At 51.2% G+C, this 17,420-nt stretch overlaps 1 protein-coding gene across 1 annotated transcript in view; it reads left to right on the forward strand.

Moving 5' to 3' along the window:
* The window catches only part of NUMA1 (nuclear mitotic apparatus protein 1), a 69,186-nt gene that overhangs the window by 38,713 nt on the left and 13,053 nt on the right, over positions 1 to 17,420 (forward strand). The window contains 8 exon segments of the mRNA XM_081909508.1: positions 186 to 297; positions 2,226 to 2,383; positions 3,753 to 3,870; positions 5,603 to 5,720; positions 7,010 to 7,150; positions 8,374 to 8,499; positions 10,956 to 14,345; positions 15,559 to 15,606. Coding sequence (XP_081765634.1) covers positions 186 to 297; positions 2,226 to 2,383; positions 3,753 to 3,870; positions 5,603 to 5,720; positions 7,010 to 7,150; positions 8,374 to 8,499; positions 10,956 to 14,345; positions 15,559 to 15,606 — 4,211 coding nt within the window.

Raw genomic sequence — 17,420 nt, forward strand, 5'->3', positions numbered from 1 at the left:
AAGCTGGTTGGTCTGTCTACTTAATAAACCGAATTGTTCATTCCTTGAACTTCTTCAGCTGACCCAAACAGGGTGGATGGGGGGGGGTGAAAGGACCCTGGGCTTCAGGTTTTGCTTCTTTTACTTCTTTCTTTGCTGCTGCCAAGCTGGCTCTGACATCCTGCACACCTTCCCTCTTCCTCCAGTGCCACAATCATCCAGTATCTCCAGCACCAGCTCGGAGGAGACCACCCCACCAAGGCGAGAGGTACACTTCTTGAAGCTGCAGAAGGTCGCCTCTTCATCCGGCTTGAATAAGTAAGTTATTGACGAGTTGCCTGCCAGGATTCGTGGTTGTGATTCCAGCAGTCTGATGCCACACAGGCAGATGGAAACCCTCCTTTCAGGGCACTTGCAGGATTTGATATGGCCCCTGCCTGGGGAAACGAAATTCTGTTCCAAGGGGACACCAGATCTCTGCTTTTTGATCTAACTAAGTTACTTGAGGCTTTTTCCTCAGCTTGTGAAGGTGGAATCTGATTTTTTGTAGAATTCTGAGTTGCCTTTGGAAGCGTGCAATTTGTGGTTTGCACAGAAACTGGCAGGGAGAGAATAAAGAGGTGGTGAAGAGATGATAAGGAGTTGTATAGGCAGTGAAGCCCCATACCATTATTATTATTGCATTATCGCCTGCCCTTCACCAGCAGATTCTAGGTGGGTTATAACAAAATAAGACACAGAACTGAAAACAGCTGAAGGAAATTCAGTCGCAGGAATAGGCCGGGTTGTTGAAAATATGTTGTACCTCTCCTGGGGTAGCCAGGTGAGGCCTGGGAACAGAGTTCTTCCTCCACCACAGCACCCCCATGTGGCCAAGCTGTGTGTCTGCTAAAAACAGAATTGGTGAATCCCATTGTGGATGCAGATGGGCTAAGAGACCTTAAATGTCAGTTTGGAAAGCTTATGTGTGCCTGCTCAATTCATGTTTCTAGTGATATGCCCAAGGAAGGAGGTTACATTTAAGCCAACTTAATGGAAACTTCTAAAAATAGAATAACATAAAAATGTATGCGAATGACAATATATCAAATATCATCTAGATTATAGAGTCAGCTGAGTAGCTGTAAGACTTCACAAGACCTTGGGTCTCTATGGTTCCTTAGATCACTTAATAACATTTTCATTAGATCTAGGTTCCCCCACTCCGCACAGTGTTTTTCTGGTGAACAGTTTGAAGGGAAACTCAGGAAAATACAGTGCATTCCCCTGAGACAGTTCTTTTAAGCAGCTCTCACTCCAGCCCTTTAAATAGTTCCAAGTAAAATTTTTAAAAGCAATGTTGTTAGGTTTTGCTTCAGGGGAAGGGGCAGTAGCTCCATGGTAGAGGGCCTGCTTTGCATTGAGGAAGCGCCAGGATTAGTCCTCACAGGCACCTCCAGGTGAGACACCTGCCTGAAATCCTGGAGAGCCACTGCCAGTCAGTGTAGGCTGTACTGAGCTGGATGGACCAGGGTTTGACTCAGGAACACAGGAAGTTGCCTCACACTGCCTGCCAAGTGGGGCCAGAAGAATTCTGGAAGCCTGATTGGGAGCGAGTTCTGCCGTCAGCCGTAATGGAAGGTGGCCGTGTCGTAGAGCCTGAGCCGTGTCCACTTCTTGGCAGTCTCTTTGTGATCTCACAGAGGGCCTTGTTCAGCTGAGCTCTCATTGCTGTCTGCAGTGACACAACTGCGGGTGTTGCTGACGTTGGCCATGCTCTCATTGGCTGAGTGGCATGGGATAAGTCGGGATTTGAACTCTGCTTCAACCTCTTTGCAGCTTGCATGGTGGTATCCCTGGCTCTCCATTGCTAGTATTTGCTGAACTTGTGCAGAGAGAAGCTAGGAACAGATGCCTGCGTTGTCTTGCTCTAGACCCTCTTCCCTGTTACAATTGCAGGGATGGCTTTCTAAGACCATATTACTTGCCCTGTAGCCTGAGTGAGGTTAGCACAGCATGTTTGGGGACATTGCAAAACACATCTCTTTGTGTGTCAGCTAGATAAATGGGATGGCTGGGTCATGTTTCTTGGCAAAATGTGGAATTTTTAATAGTGCTTGTAGAATCTGACTGGTTAACCATTTATACTTGTTTCCTTTTGGATGTCATAACATGAACCACATTTTGCTCAGCAAGCGTTTTGTGCAAGCGTCTTTCACATGTAAAAAATAAAAATTCAAATGCAGATGGCTGGTCCTTCTTTGCAGGTTGCTCCCTGGCTCCTCTGCCTCTCCTATGGGTGACATCATGCATTCACCCCAGTTTCAGATAAGGAAGCTGAAGAAGCTGCTGGAAGACGAGAGAGAAAATCGGGATGAGCTGGAACACGAGCTGGCAGAGAGCCGAAAGCTCGTTGATGAGAAAGGTGAGGGGGTCAGCCACTGGAGTGGAGTGGTTGCTGCCAGGGTGCTGAGACAAGCAGAGCCCTTTTCTCAAGCACTTTTTGTGGGAAGGAGCAATGAAAGTGCTCCTGAACATCTCAGTTGCAGGAAAAGAGGGTGGTAGCAGCGAACCATCGGTGATAGGTGTGGCGGCAAAAGCAATGCTAGCGGTTCCTTGGAGACTGTAGGTGTGGGTTTTTTCCTGCTGTTTTAACTGATGTTGTATGGCTGCCCTGGGCTCCTAGAGGGAGCTTGGGACAAAAAAACATTATTAATAGTTGTTGCACTCCACCCCAATCTCAGTGGGCAAGATTCCAGTGGTTCCAGGTCCGCTTACCCAGGGTTCGTGTTTCCTTTTGGAAATGAGGCACGGCTCAGACTGTGGTGTCTTTAGGATATATGGTTTGTTTATGCATATATACAACCTGAACCTGCGATGGAGGGACTCAGAGCACTAGCACCACAAAGGGCCTTGTTTGCATAGCTGCAGCCTTGAATTCAAACCAATTCACCACTGTGCTCTGACCCTCTCTCCAGCTTGCTGCCTTTGCCAGCCTGCAACCATTTTTCATCGCTAGGTCAGATTGCAGCCAACCCTAAAGACTCCACTTTAAACTCTCCCTCTGTCTTCTAACCAACCAAACAGATGTTTGGGACTACAATTCCCATCATCCCTAGCTACCAGGACCAGCTGTCAGGGATGATGAGAATTGTAGTCCCAAACATCTGGAGGGCCGGAGTTTACCTATGCCTGGCCTACCTCATCAGGAAACTGGCCTGTCTTCTATTTTAACATTTAGCTTGATTAATTCCCAACCCCTATTGAACCCAGGAATTTTAGGGAAGTCTGGTACCCACAAGTGCATAACATAATAATCTAACTAGAAGGAATATTATCTAGATAAGAACTTGATGATCTGTTAGGATCCTAATGGAACTTTCCATGGACTAGAACTTAAAATCCTGCTCCTCATTGTGGTCAGCTGTAGATCCATCTGGCAAACCTCTTTACTGGCCCCACAAGTTCTCCTTTCTGTTAAAGAGGGCGCATGTCAGGCACAAACTCCCTCACTCTCCTCCCTCCAAATTCTGCAGTCAGATTAAATTTCTGCAAAGTGAGCAAGTTGCCTAATCCTGCGTTCAGATGCTATTGTTATTTGTCTTTGTTCCCTGTGCTGCTCTGTCTATTGTGCAACCCTGTTGTTGGGTTGCTGGGAGGCAGAGCAACACACAGCCCGTCCAGAGTCGCTTTGTCTGTTTGGAGAGGAGCCTGGTTGCTGTACAGGGGGAAACCACCACGTGCCTTTTAGTTTCTGAATAATCAGTGCCCTCTCTTCTCCCCTCCTGCTTCAGAAACGCGGATCCTGATGATGAAGCAGCGGATCGACCGCCTGACCCTCCTACATGAGAAGCAAGCAGCGGATCAGCTGGAATCCAAGGAAATGGAGGAACTCAGAGAAAAAAACGAGAGGTACTTCCTCCCTCGGGCTGGAATGTCCCACTAGGGCAGCTCCTCTGGTTCTCTTCATTTTGTGTCTTGCTCACTACTTTGAAGACTTAAGTCAAAAAGTGGGATAGAAACCTACTAAATAATACTGATTTGCTCTGTTGGACTTTCCTGGCTCAGATCTGGGGTGCTGGGTTGTTTTGAAGAAGACTTTGCCGGGTAAGAATATAGTGCTGGCCTCTGGCTTCACCTGCTGGTCAAAGGTGGTGAGGACAGCTTGGGAACTAGGCAGTTCCCACCGTGCACCTCAGTTGTTCCTACCTTTAATCGAAGCAGCCAGGGTCTCTCCTTAGCTCCTGCCCTTTTCATTATCCTTATTTGTCTTACTATCTTGTTTTTGCTGCCCTTCACTATCTTTTGTGTGCTGTTTCGGCCTGTAGTGCCTTCCTTGCCATGACTGGTGCCTTTGCCTTAAAAGGCTCTAACCAATTTGCTCTCCACCCTCCTAGCATCTTTGCTTATCTTGTCTACCCTCCACCTTGTCCTTTCTACCAGCTATGAAGCTCACCCACTGACCCAGGGCCGGTCTCTGACTTAACCTGCTTCGTAGCATTATTGTCAAGAAAATTCAAAGGATCCATGTGCATTTGCTCTAGACCAGCTCCTTGAAAGAAAGGAGAGGGAGGAAATGCTGTCAGTGCTCTAGGGACTGTGCCACTGCTGTGGTGCTATAGTATCTGGCGCATGGGTGCCATTTAAGAAACAGCTGAGAGTCATTTGCACATCTCTTCCCTAGGCACACCTGGCTTATGTTTGCCTTCAGCTGCTTGGAGTTGATTCTTCTTTAAAACAGCTGAGAATTATTCTCTTCCTCCTTCAGACTTGTTTGTGGCTGACATTCAGTGGGGGGAGAGGAGGAAGGCATGTCTTCTTTCCCCTCATTTACTCTCCCCTCTCTCAAGCTCCCGATCATTCACTTGGAAAGGGGAAGATGTGGAATCTTGGTTCCTATTATATCCTAGAGATCCATGGTAAGCAGGAACTGATGTGCTCAGTCTAGGGCAGGGTTTCCCAAACTTGGGCCTCTGGCTGTTTTTGGACTACAATTCCCATCATCCCTGACGACTTGTTCTGCTAGCTAGGGATGATGGGAGTTGTAGTCCAACAAAAGCTGGAGACCTAAGTTTCTGTGATTTGTTGGAGCTGGAGACCTAACCTTAGGATTTGTTGGCCCTCTGCTGTTGCTTTGACTAAACCCCCTTTTCAGAAGTTGACTTGGGCCCTGACTAAGGGGATGCTGGTTTGTCAGCCCCAAAGAGCCTTGCGCGTGGCATCTTTCAAAGTCTACTGTATTGGACTTTGGATTTCATAGTACTTAAAGGGAGCTGAGCTGTTCTAAGCACGGAGCTCCCTCAAGAAGTCATAGCAGCAGCAACCCTTAATAGCTGTGGAGCAAGCCAGGCAACCAGGCTTTCTTTCAACCCAAAGAGCTCTCGGCCTTGTAGTGGAGGCTTCCTACGATCATGGAATCTGCAATGCAGGAATCTCAGCTGAAGCATCCATGACAGATGACCATCCAGCCTCTGCCTAAAAACCTCCAAGGAAGGAGGTGATCCGCACCCTGTGTTGGGAGAGGTTCCCTGAGGTGCTGCCCTGCTCTTGGCTCCAGAGCCCAGGCCAAGGGAGGGAGCCACTCTTGCCCTCAAGTAGCGCTCTTGCTTCTTGTCATGCCTGCTTCTCTCTCTTTCTCCCTCAGCCTCCTCATGCGTCTACATGAGACACTGAAGCAGTGCCAAGACCTGAAAACTGAAAAAGGCCAGATGGACCGGAAAATCAACCAGCTCTCAGAAGAGAATGGGGATCTTGCTTTCAAGGTACGTGAGTACCTGTTTTCTGTTGCTGCAGCAGCCTTGTAGTCTCCAAATGTGGGGTTGGGGGTGGGGAGAAGCACAATTATACTGGACCTGCAGGCTTCCGTTTTGGAAAGGAACTAAGCGAGGTTGAGGTATTGCCTCTGCCTGAAACTCGGGTGACCCTTGATTCCTTTTCTGCGCCTTGAGAACCTGGAAAGGGTTCGTTGAGTTTTGGTCTTGGAGCAGAAAGGCATTGAGGTGGCACCCTGGAGAAATGTGCCCTGTTCTCAGCTCATTTGTCATAAGACCACAGGGAATCTTGAAACTCAAGTGGTTATTTTGTTTATTTATTAAAAATATTTCTATCCTGCCCTTCATACAAATAGCAAGAAACAGTACATAAAACAAACCATATAATAATTACAAAACACAGCATCATAATAAAGAGAGGCAAGTAAAAACTACAGCAGCAGAGCGGGTTACACAAGTCCCCATGTGAAGGCCTTAGAGGAACTTGTGGTTCCCTTACACAGAATCAGGCCACTGGTCCATCTTGTCTGCTCTGACTGGCCGTGGTTCCCTGGGACCCTCGGGCAGACAGAGAGGTCTCTTCCCCATTACCTGAGACCCTCTTAACTATAGCCAGGGATTAGACCTGCAACATGCTGGATGTAAAGGATGGACTCCACCCTGAGCTATGAGGTCCCTTTCGTAAAACCTCGGTCCCCCAATTCAAAGCCCCTTAGCAATGCTTATGCTTGTCTTTGAATTGAACACAGGGACCTCAGAGGAATCCCAACAAGGCCGACTGAGCTATAACCACCTGTATTCCACCAGTAGCGTTAATACTGTTAGCAGACCGCACAGCTTGGGTAAATTAGATTGGAATAATAACTTAATTTCTGGAGTTCAGAGGCTTTATTGATGCAGGAACTATTAATAGGATTAGTGGATTTGCGAAAGATGAAATTTTGCATCCTGTCTCAACAAGCTGGGAGAAAACAGCAACAAAATTGGTCAGCTTTTAAGGGGTGGAGTGCAAGCTAGGTTGCTAGACAGTGTCCTCCTGTGGTTTAAAGTAACACATGAATTGTCTTAGAAGTTCATTGAGAATGAAATGTTATTTGCTTGTCTCCAACAAATGCCAGCCACGTTTTGCTGTTGCCTTCCTCATGTTTCATTACACACTTGCAGTAGAGGGTTTGTTCTGCACAGTCTGCCACAATTTCAGGGCCAGGGGAGTGTGTACCAGTGCTAAAGACAAAGGCAGCAAGTGTCAAATAAATCCTTTCCCTGTTTTTGCAACACAGCTGCGGGAATTTGCTCATGTTCACACGGAGCTTCAGGAAGCCATGAATGAGCTCTCGGAAGAGCACAACACAGCTCTAAGGGAATGGGAGGAGCAGAGGAGCCGCCTGGAGAGGGAGCTGAGCAGTGCCCTCAGTGACAAGGTCAGTGGGCAGGAAGAGACACCCCCCTTCCACCCCCAGGGGGTAAGGCCAGGAGGTCTGTTCTCCTTGTCCATATGGTCATCACCGTCATTGATTTTCTGCAGTAAATGATGCTTCAGCCTGCTAACAAATACATAATTTACTAAGCTACAAAATACAGGATTTTTTAAACAAGTTAATGAAAATGTCTCATTAACAAATAATCAGATTAAACAACCCCCCTCTAATTCATAAGAAGGCTGAACAACAAAAAGACAAAAAAAATTAAACAGCAAAAACAATGTACCACCAAAACGAAAGCCCCTAAACAGCCCCCTGCCCTGATTACCTCTAGACATCCTGAGCAGCGTGTTTCTCTGGACTGGCAGGTAAGTTGGCCTCTGGCAACTTCAGCAGCAGCTTTTGTAGTTGGGATCAGTCTTGGCTTTCCCAGGCAGAATGGAAATAGGCCAGCAAAGTAAGGAGCAGGTTAGATTGGCTCTGGTACCTTCAGCAGTAGCTTTTATAGCCTGTAATAGGAATGGCATGAAGAAGTAGGTGCTCCATTTGTACATCCTACAGTGTGCCGAAAAGGGATTTGTAACAACACGGATTGAGTTCCCATGGCCTCTGCTTCTGGTCAGGGATATTTGCCTTTCAACAGATGCTTCTGTCATGCTTCCTGGGCTCTGAGTATGCTCAAAACATAGTTGCTGCTTGTGGCTGCCACTTCTGTTGTGCTCTCCCCCAAGAAGAGCTATTTAAGGGGGTTGTGGGTATGTGCCGTAATGGTGGCGGCTGTTCAGTTGTTATTCTTCACACATTTCACTCATGAAAGCCCGGCCAGGAGTTCTAACAAGCAGGGGGCCGTCCCCCTTAATGGAGAGGAGGTCATCCCTGGGCTCAGTCTTGGGCAACGGGTTTGTGTAGGGTGGGGGGAGTGAGTTGCAGATAGGTAATGTGGCTTTTTCCTTGTTGGACACCACACAGTCACATGGGTAGATCCCTGGAAAAGTTCACTAGATGGAAAAGGAGCAGGCACTGTGTGCTCATTGCCCATGGTCCTTTGCCTCCCTGGACCAGAAGAGCAGGTGCATCTACCTCCAGCAGTCAGAGGTGATGCGGTCTTCTGTGGCGGTGGCTGTTGCTGGTTGGGGTGGGGGTTGGACCAACTGGGTTGATGGGATGGTTCTTTCCAACTCTGGTTCCACAATTCCATTCCCCACTTGTGTCTTGTTCTCCAGAGGTGCTTGGAAGAGAAGCTGGAGATTCTGCAGGGAAAGTACTCCTTGCTGGAGGACCAGATGGCGAAGCTGAAGGAGACCACTTCCTTGCCAGAGAAAGGAGAGGTCATGGGTGACATCCTGAAGGTAGGAGCAGGGCCCTGGTGAGACGGATCCCATTAGAGAAATGTCACTTGTCACACGGGGGGGCGGGGCGGTCAGGTGGCTCCCTCTGTGAAACCCTTGATAACGCCATGTCACCAACTAGTTGAACTGCATTGTTGTATAAAAAGGAGTGTACATTTCAGGTGCCACATAACACCCCTTCCGCATTTGTAAGAACTCTCTTACCTTTTTGAGTGGCAGCACCTGCACTTTGGATCTCCCTGCCTGTTGACGTCAGGCAGGCACCTTCACTGTACCCTTTTCAGTGCCTGCTAAAAACAGTTTTGTTTAGACAAACCTACCCGGATGTTTAGAAAGTTGAAGCAAATGTTAATCTGTTTTTAGTCTATTGTTCTTTTAACTTTCTGAATGCCCCCAAAATCATTGTTGCTAATTTTTCTTGGTGATAATTTTGTTTTGTCTTTTTCTTTTTGGTCACTCTGAAGGTGTGTGTTTTTTCCACAATCAAGCAGTGTATAAATCTTATGAAATTATAAAAAGGGATGTTCTTGATTAAAATATACATTCGTGCTCGTCCCATGTCCTCAGAACAGATATTTTTGTTGAATAAGAGGTGGGGTTACTAATGTTGCCCAATGGACTGGATGAAAAGGTGGCCAAACTCAGCTGACGGGCATTTGGTGCCAGATTCAAACTGCCAAATGCCAGCTGTGCAGGACACTTGGGATGGCACTTTGAGTTCCTTGCCAGCTGTGGCTTTACCTGTCCCAGGCCTGGTGGCATATGACATTGGGTGAGTGGCAAAGGGGTGTGGCTGGCTGGAAAGGGCCTCACAGACCAGGGATTCCCCACCTCTGAATTAGACTTTAGAGCTAGTTTCTTACGATAAGTCTGCCCACGGGAACTATTTGCCAAGCGATTCTGCATCAGCTCTGCTCGGAGGCACAGGCCAGTGACTCATCTATGTTAGGCTCGTGGTTTTAGTCATGAAACTGCGTAACGGAAAACCACATCTGGGCAGTTCAGGCCACTCTTTGCAGAGTTGATGCAGGCACTTGTGGCTTTTTATTGTTAATTCAAAAAAACGTTAATAGCTTCTTTGACTTTTTACATGTTAACATTGGGTATATTTATAGAGACACTTCCCTAAAAAAGAGTGTGACTTCAGGGAATGTCTGCCTTCGTTACTGCTAGCAGTCCTAACCACAACACTGTTAACTTGGACCATTGTAAAAAATACTTGATTCAGTTTCTGTTGTTAATGGACTATAACTAACCTGAAAAGTCCCTTCAGTTGTAGGAGTTGTGTGTCTCTGTGTATTCCCAGATATTGTTAGGTGGTGTTTTGGTCCACTGGTTGTTAGCCTGGTCCACTGTATTGCAGTCCACTGTATTGCCTTAGCTCTGGACTTGCCTACTCTTCCCGCTCCCTACAGCTTCAGCCTGCCTTACTGGCCAGTACATGTATCTTGTGGTCCACCCTGAGATCTTTGGATGAAGGGCAGTATATAAAATAAAGTAAGTCTGCCCCTGGCATTTCAAATGCTTTAGTTAGGCTCTGTTGTCTTTAAAAACAAACAACAGCAGCAAAACAAAAGCCAAACAAACAAATTTAAAACAGCCTCCACATTCATTAAAGGTACGAAGTGGGGGAAGTGACCTGTGGCGTACACAGTCAGGCAGTTTGGATCCTCTGCCTTGGCTGGCTTCTGCTTCAGACAGGCAGAGCTGACGTCTCTTGAGTGTGGTGTTGAATGCTGATGAGTACAAATCATGGCCTTCTGTCTAGGCACAGCCTCATTCTCACTGAGGAGTGGTATGTTCAACTCAACTTAATGCGGAGGTTACTTCCGGGGATAGCATGTAAACCCAACATCGCAAACAGTCAAAACAACCCTTTAAAGGCCATAAAAAGCACAGGGCTACACTTAGTGTACACTCCCAAGGTCGCCCTGCACATCTGAATGCTCTCCCAGGGTGAGTGCAATGGCAGGTAGGATTGCTGGCTGTCTTCCCCCCTTTTGACTCCCCCACCTCTTCCACATGTTAGAGGGGGATTTTCCACTGGTGGCAGATGACAGAGACCGTGACACATTGAGACTGGTGTAAAACCAAACTAAATAAAGACTTTATTTCAAAACAACAAACAGCAAAGCAAGTGGGTGTTTTTCCTGCAGGCAGAGTACAAACTGCAGCTTTTCTCCTTTTGTAGCCATGGCCAGCTGCACCCAATTAGCCCAGAGCTCACAAAAACTGTTCTTAAAGGTTACAAACATGTTTCTGTGCAGAATGTCTCCCAACACCACACACGCTCCTTTAAAAAAAAAAAATTGGTCAAGCACGTAAAACTGAGATTATGTAAGTTAAGTGCATAAGCTGTGAGTCTGTATTTGGGCAGTATTGGAGGGGAAGGAGCAAGGCTCGTTCTGTGTGTTCTCTGGGTGCATAACCTTGTTCGCTGTTCCTTGTCCCACCAGCTTGAAGAACTGAACCAGCAGGTGGCCTACCTGAGTGGCCAGCAGACTGAGCTGCAGGCAACGGTCCTCCGCCTCGAAGAGGAGAAGCACGTGCTTGAGGCCAACCTCCAATCCGAGAGAAGCAGCTTTGAGGCAGAGAAGCGCCAGCTCACAGGCCTGCTCACGGAGCTGCAGAACTCCCTCTCTGAGAGCTCTCGAGGCAAGGAGAAGCTGGAGCAGGATTTGCGTGCCCAGGAGGAGAGCCTGGTCGCTCAGGTCAACGCCCTGACGGCTGAGATCGCCAAGCTGATGGGCTTTCTCCATCAGAAGGACCAGGACCTGCTGGTTTTGCAGCAGCAGAAGGGCCAGCTGGCCGAGGACTTGCAGAAGAGCGAGCAGGCCTCCCGGGCAGCCCTTCAGGAGCTGAGCCTCCAGGTAGACCAGCTGACCAGCACCCTGCAGCAGAGCAGCCAGAAGCTGACGCAGGTGGAGGCTGCAGGCCAGGAAGCATACAACAAGGCTGCCCAGGAGAAAGAGCTGGCCCTGAGGCAACTCCAGGAGAAGGAGGCAGAACTGTCTACCCTGACCGAGCGGCTGCGCGCTCAGAGTGCCACTGCCACGGAAGCCCAGAGGGAGAAGGCCGATCTGAGCCACAAGGTCCAGGAGCTGGAGGCCAGGATCTTGGCCCTCACCGCCCAGTGCCAGCAGAGCGAGGCCCAAGCAGGAGCTGTGTCGGTGCTGAAAGGCCAGCTTCGTGAGGCACAGCAGAAGCTGGCTGACAAGGAGAAGCTGGCCAAGGAGAACACCCGTCTCCAGGAGCGGCTCCTGATCCTGGAGGAGTCCGTCTGCAACACAGAAGGCATCTTGGAGGATGAGAAGAGGCGGGCGGCCGAGTCCCTGGAGGGCAACCTCCGGCGGATCGCAGAGCTGGAGGAGCAGGTTCAGGAACTGAGCAAGCACCGGGACCAGGTCCTGCGGGAGATGGGCGAGGAGAAGGCCCAGAGGGAAGCCCTGGAGCGGCAAGTGCAGCAGCTGGGGGAAGCGTCCAGGACCAAGGTGGAGGAGCTGCAGCACCAGATGGCAGAGCTCTCCTCCGTGGCTGCCAAAGGAGACCCAGGGGAGCTGGGGAGGCTTAAGGAGAAAGTCCGAGTGCTGAGCGAGGAGCAGGAGCAGGCCCACCTGAGGCTGCAGGCCGAGCAGCAGAAGGTGGCAGAATTGGAGACTCGGGTGAAGCACCTGAACAGCAAACACCAAGGAGCGCTGGCTGAGCTCCAGGCAGACTTGGCTTGTGCCACGTCACAAGTCAAGGAGAAGGAGGGCACAGAGGACCAGCTCCGGGCAGAGATTGCCTCTCTGCAGGAGAAGGTGGCTGTGGCTCAGAGGGAGGCTGCCCAGAGCCTGGCCAAAGGGAAGAAGGAGGGGCACGAAGCAGCCCAGGCGCTGGAAGCTGGCACCAGGGAGCTGGCTGAGGAGAAGCGCAGGGTGGCTGAGCTGGAGGCTCAGGTGAGGCTGGCAGGGGATCAGAGCCGTAAGGACCTGAGTGCGGCTGAGTCCAGCCTCTCTAGCACCAGGGCAGCCCTGAAGGAGAAGGAGCGCGAGACAGAGAAGCTGTCTGGCCAGCTGAAGTCCTTGAAGGCCAAGCTGGAAGAGGCCTCCCAGCAGCAGAAGCAGGATCTGGCCCTGCACAAGGAGGAAACCAAACGGCTGGCGGGCCAGGAGGAACGGGCCAGGGCGGAACTGGCCGCTGAGAAAGTCAGCAAGGCAGCCCTGGAGGTGCAGCTGCAGAATGTCACCAACGAGCACCGAGTGGAAGTCTCTGGGCTCCAGGAGGAGGTAGCCAGGGCCCAGGAGCTAGTTGGGGAGAAAGAGCGGGAGCTAGAGGAGTTGCGCCTCAAGAACATCTCCCGCAGCGAGGAGCTAAGGGACCTGCAGAAGACTGTCAGCAAGCTGAAGGGGGAACTGGCCTCCGCTGAGGCCCTGAAGGAGAGGGCTGCCAAGATGGAGAGCGAGCTGCAAGGGTTCCTGGAGGCAGCCCGGACCCAAAAGGCCGAGATGGACAGTATCAAGTCGATGATGCACTCCAAGGACGCCTCCCTCAAGAGCCTGGAGGAGCAGAAGCGGCAGCAGGAGCAGGAGTCCACCTCCAGCCGAGAGCTCTACCAGGGGCAGCTGAAGGAGTGTGAGGCTCTCCGCGCGCAGGTGGAGAGGCTGGAGAAGCAGTGCAAGGAGCAGCAGATCACTGTTGCCCGGCTGGAGAAGGTGGCAGCCGCCTCTGAGCGGGAGCAGCAGGTGGAGGCGGAGGCTTTGAAGCGGGAGGTGGCGCAGCACAAGGAGAGGGCCGCGGAGCAGGAGCAGCTCCTGGAGGTATCCAAGTCCAGTCTAGAGAAGCTGAAGAGGGAGCTTCATGACAAAGGAAAGGAGCTGGCCCAGAGCAGAGAGGCAGCATCCCGAGCCGAGAAGGAGCTAGTCGTCCTACGTGCTGCAGCCCAGGAGAAGAGCAAGTCTGAGGAGAGCTGGAAGGAGCAGCTGTCACGATGTGCCCAGGAATCGGAGCGCCAGGCCAGCATCATCAGCAGCATGGAGAAAGAGACCTCCATCATGCAAAGGCAGCAGCTGGAGAAGGAGGGGGAGATCAAGGACCTGAGGCGGCTGGCCCTGGCTGAGTCCGAAAAAAGCAAGAAGCTGGAGGAGAGGCTGCGGATCCTGCAGTCAGAAATGGCCACCGCCGCTTCCCGGGCAGCTGAGAGGTGCTCAACCATGAAAGCCGAAGCGCAGAGCTCCCAGGAGCAGGCGGAGAAGCTTCGGGTGTCGGTGGAGGCCCTGAAGAAGGAGCAGAGCGCTGCCTCCAAGCGGCAGGAGGACCTCTGCAAGGAGCTTAAGTCCTGGCAGGAGAAGGCCTTCCAGAAGGAGCAGCAGCTCTCCGCCCAGCAGCAGGAGTTTGCAGGGGCCCAGGCCCTAATCGCAGAGCTGATGCCCATCAAGTCCCTCTACCAGCAGCTGCAGGCGGAGCAGGCCTCGCAGGAGAGCAAGCACCGCGAGAAGCTGGAGCAGATGCAGAGCGCCGCCGGCCTCCTGCAGGCGGAGCTGGCCAGGGCCAAGCTGGAGCAGGCAGAGCTGCAGGCGGTGAAGGAGAGGCTCCTGGAGCGGGAGCGGGCCATCCAGCAGCTGCAGGCGGAGAAGGCCAGCTACGCGGGGCAGCTGGTCGCCCTCCAGCAGGGCCAGGCGCAGCTGGCCGAGGAGAACCGGGGGCTGCAGCACCTGCCGGCAGAGCTGGCCCAGGTCAAGAAGCAGCACACTCGGGAGATGGAGTTGGTCAGGCTCGACTCGGAGAAGCGGGTGGCCGCCATGAAGCGGGTGCTCGAGGACACCCAGAAGAAGTACGAGGAGAGCAAGCAGAGGCAGCTGGTGCAGGTAAGGCCCCACATGGGATTCGGTTGCTTTTGGGAGTTGCCCAGGGGCTAGCCCTAGGCAGCTGCATCGCCCCAACCCACCCTGTGGTTTCTTTGCCCTCTTGAAACAGGGTGGAGGGGTGGGGGGCAAAGCTCATCCTCTTTGCGCCCCCCCACCACTTCGTCCCTACTCCCTTGCTTCACCTGGGGGCAGCCCTGCCTCTGGAGAGTAGGCAGATGGAGTAAACCGTCTGGGATCCGGCCTAGGTTTGCCTGCTGGACAGAAAATGATGGTGGCTCTTAATGGTTTTCCATGCTGCTTAGAAATTCTGGTTCCAGTTCGCTTAATGAAGGGGACAGCTCTGCAGGGCCACCCTTGAGCGACGGAAGCATCTCTCTCAGGATTGGATGAGGTTGCAAGACACCTGGGGGTGGGGGCGCACCTTGCTGCATTCTGTATAGTGCAGTTCAGATTGAGGGAATGTTCAGAAGCAAGATGTGGCCTGAAAGGCTCAGCAGACCTTATTTGGCTCATGAGGTACATCTTGAGCAATGGGGACCCTCCTTCCATCTCTAGCCCTATAGAACATGGGTAGGCAAACTAAGGCCCAGGGGCTGGATCCGGCCCAATCGCCTTCTATATCCAGCCCGTGGACGGTCCGGGAAACAGTGTGTTTTTACATGAGTAGAATGTGTTCTTTTATTTAAAATGCATCTCTGAGTTATTTGTGGGCATAGGAATTTGTTCACCCCCCCAAATATATATATATATAGTCTGGCCCCCCCCCAAGGTTTGAGGGACAGTGGACCGGCCCCTTGCTGAAAAAGTTTGCTGACCCCTGCTCTAGAACTTTGGTGTTTGCTGTAGGCCAGTAGTAGATAACTTTCCCTGAAAGTTAAAGCATGCAAGTTAACAAAGGGGGTGCTGCTGTCCAGGAGCCATGTTTGCTTGAGATGCTGGCTATATGTTATCCTTGAATGGGCTCCCTTTTGCTCCTGCATGTATGCAGTGTTCTAGCATTGCCCCTCCAGGTTCCACAAGTCTTCTCCTCTGATTTATATACCACCCTCTCAGCTCTGAGCCTCTGGGGAAGGGATGAGCAACACCCTCTCGGTCTGGATTGGGTTGGCAGTTGAGCTCCCACCCTTGCCACAAGTTGCTCCAGCTGCTTTTTGTGGTGTTTTCACGTCTGCCTTCATTGCTTCCCCCTCCCACCCACCCCCCAATCCTACAGGTGGAGCAGCTAGAGGTATATCAGAAAGAGCGAGCTAATGCATGCCAGGTAATGCATGCCAGGTGTCAGCTGCTTAAACGGTGACAGTGCATGACGTAGCTGCTGCTGCTGCTGCTTCCCCTCCATCATGGCTGCCATCTCCTCTTGTGAACTGTTTGCAATGGGGGCTTACAGAGGACAAGTAATAAGGCCGCCGCCACCCTCGTTTGGGGGCTGTGTGGGAAAACAGGGCTTCACAATACCTCTCTAAAACGCTGCACCTTATGCCCAGATGCCTCCTCACACAGGTCAGCAAAACTTTTGTTCTCTTACTTTGACAAAAAAAATTATTTGGCAAGAGCAGAGAGCGCACAAATCCTGTCCTTTGCGCCAAAGGCAAGACTGTCCATAGCTATGTGGCAAGCCAAGGCTTGCAAAGAAAGTTGTGCCTCCGGGCAGCAAAGTCAGTCTACTTGGGATTGTTGCCCTTCCAGCAGGTCTCATAGTAGTATGAGGGCTTGCTACACACCCACACACCATTTTTGTTGCCCTCCCCTTTAAAGATCTCCTTGGTGCCTCTTTTTCTGATAGCACCGCAGTACAGCACCGCATGCATCCTCTTGCGCTCTCTCAACCCAACACCTGGGAAGCCTTGGGAGCACCTTGGGGCGTACCAATTACCGTATTTTTCGCTCTATAGGACACACCTTTTCCCCTCCAAAAATTAAGGGGAAATGTGTATGCGTCCTATGGAGCGAATGCAGGCTCCTTGGCTTCAGCGATAGCAAAGCGAAGCCTCTGAAGCGCAGCGGGAGGGCTCCCTCCGCGCTCTGGAGGCTTCGGGTTGCTTTTGCTGAAGCCAGGAGAGCAAGACTCTCCTGGCTTCAGCAGAGAGGGAAAGCTGTGCAGCGTTCCTTCAGCCAAGCAGGAGGTGAAATGGAAGGGGCTCTGTTTCTCCTGCCTCTTTGCTGAAAGGGTGCTGAGCAGAGAGGGGGAGAATTTTTTTTCTTGTTCTCCCCTTCTAAAACAAGGTGCGTCTTATGGTCGGGTGCGTCCTATAGAGCGAAAAATACGGTACTTGCCCTGTAGAATTTCCCACTTCTCTTTGTAACTCCTAGTGGAACAACCTGCTGGAAGAGGCCAATGGCCCATCTAGTCCTCCATCCTGTTCCCAGTGTGGCCAAGCAGGTGCCCAAAAGGGAAACCCCCTCACAGGATTTGAGCACAAGAGCAACCTTCCCCTCCTGCAGTTTCCAGCAACTGGGATCCAGAAGTGCTGCTGCCTCCAGCTGTGGAGGCAGAGCATCGCCACCAGGGGCTAGTAGCCATGGGGAACCTTTTCTCCTCCATGAATTTATCTGATCCTCGTTCAAAGCTATCTAGGTTGGTGGCCATGACTGCTTCCTGGGGGAGTGAGTTTCATTATTTAGCTATGTGCTGTGCGACGGGGTGAGCTCCTGTTGCTGTGTCCCAGCTCCTGCCAACTTAGCAGTTCGAAAGCACACCAGTGCAAGTAGATAAATAGGTACCACTGCGTTGGGAAGGTAAACGGTGTTTCTGTGCACTCTAGCTTCTGCCACCGTGTCCCATTATGCCAGAAGTGTTTTAGTCCTGCTGGCCACATGATCCGGAAAGCTGTCTGTGGACAAATGCCGGCTCCCTCGGCCTGAAAGTGAGATGAGAGCCGCAACCCCATAGTCACCTTTGACTGGTCTTAACCATCCAGGGGTTCTTTACCCACCTTTACCTGCATCTGGCACACTTTCTCCAGTTCTGGGCACTACTTTTTAAGACTCTACTGCGCCAAGAGGGAAGTAGCCATATGAAGCCAGAGGTGCCCTATGCCTTGAGCAGCAGAGAGTAGGACTTGATGATCTCCGAGG

This window comes from Podarcis melisellensis (genome assembly GCF_964234715.1).
Source record: "Podarcis melisellensis genome assembly, chromosome: 4".
NCBI classification, from domain to species: Eukaryota; Metazoa; Chordata; class Lepidosauria; order Squamata; family Lacertidae; genus Podarcis; species Podarcis melisellensis.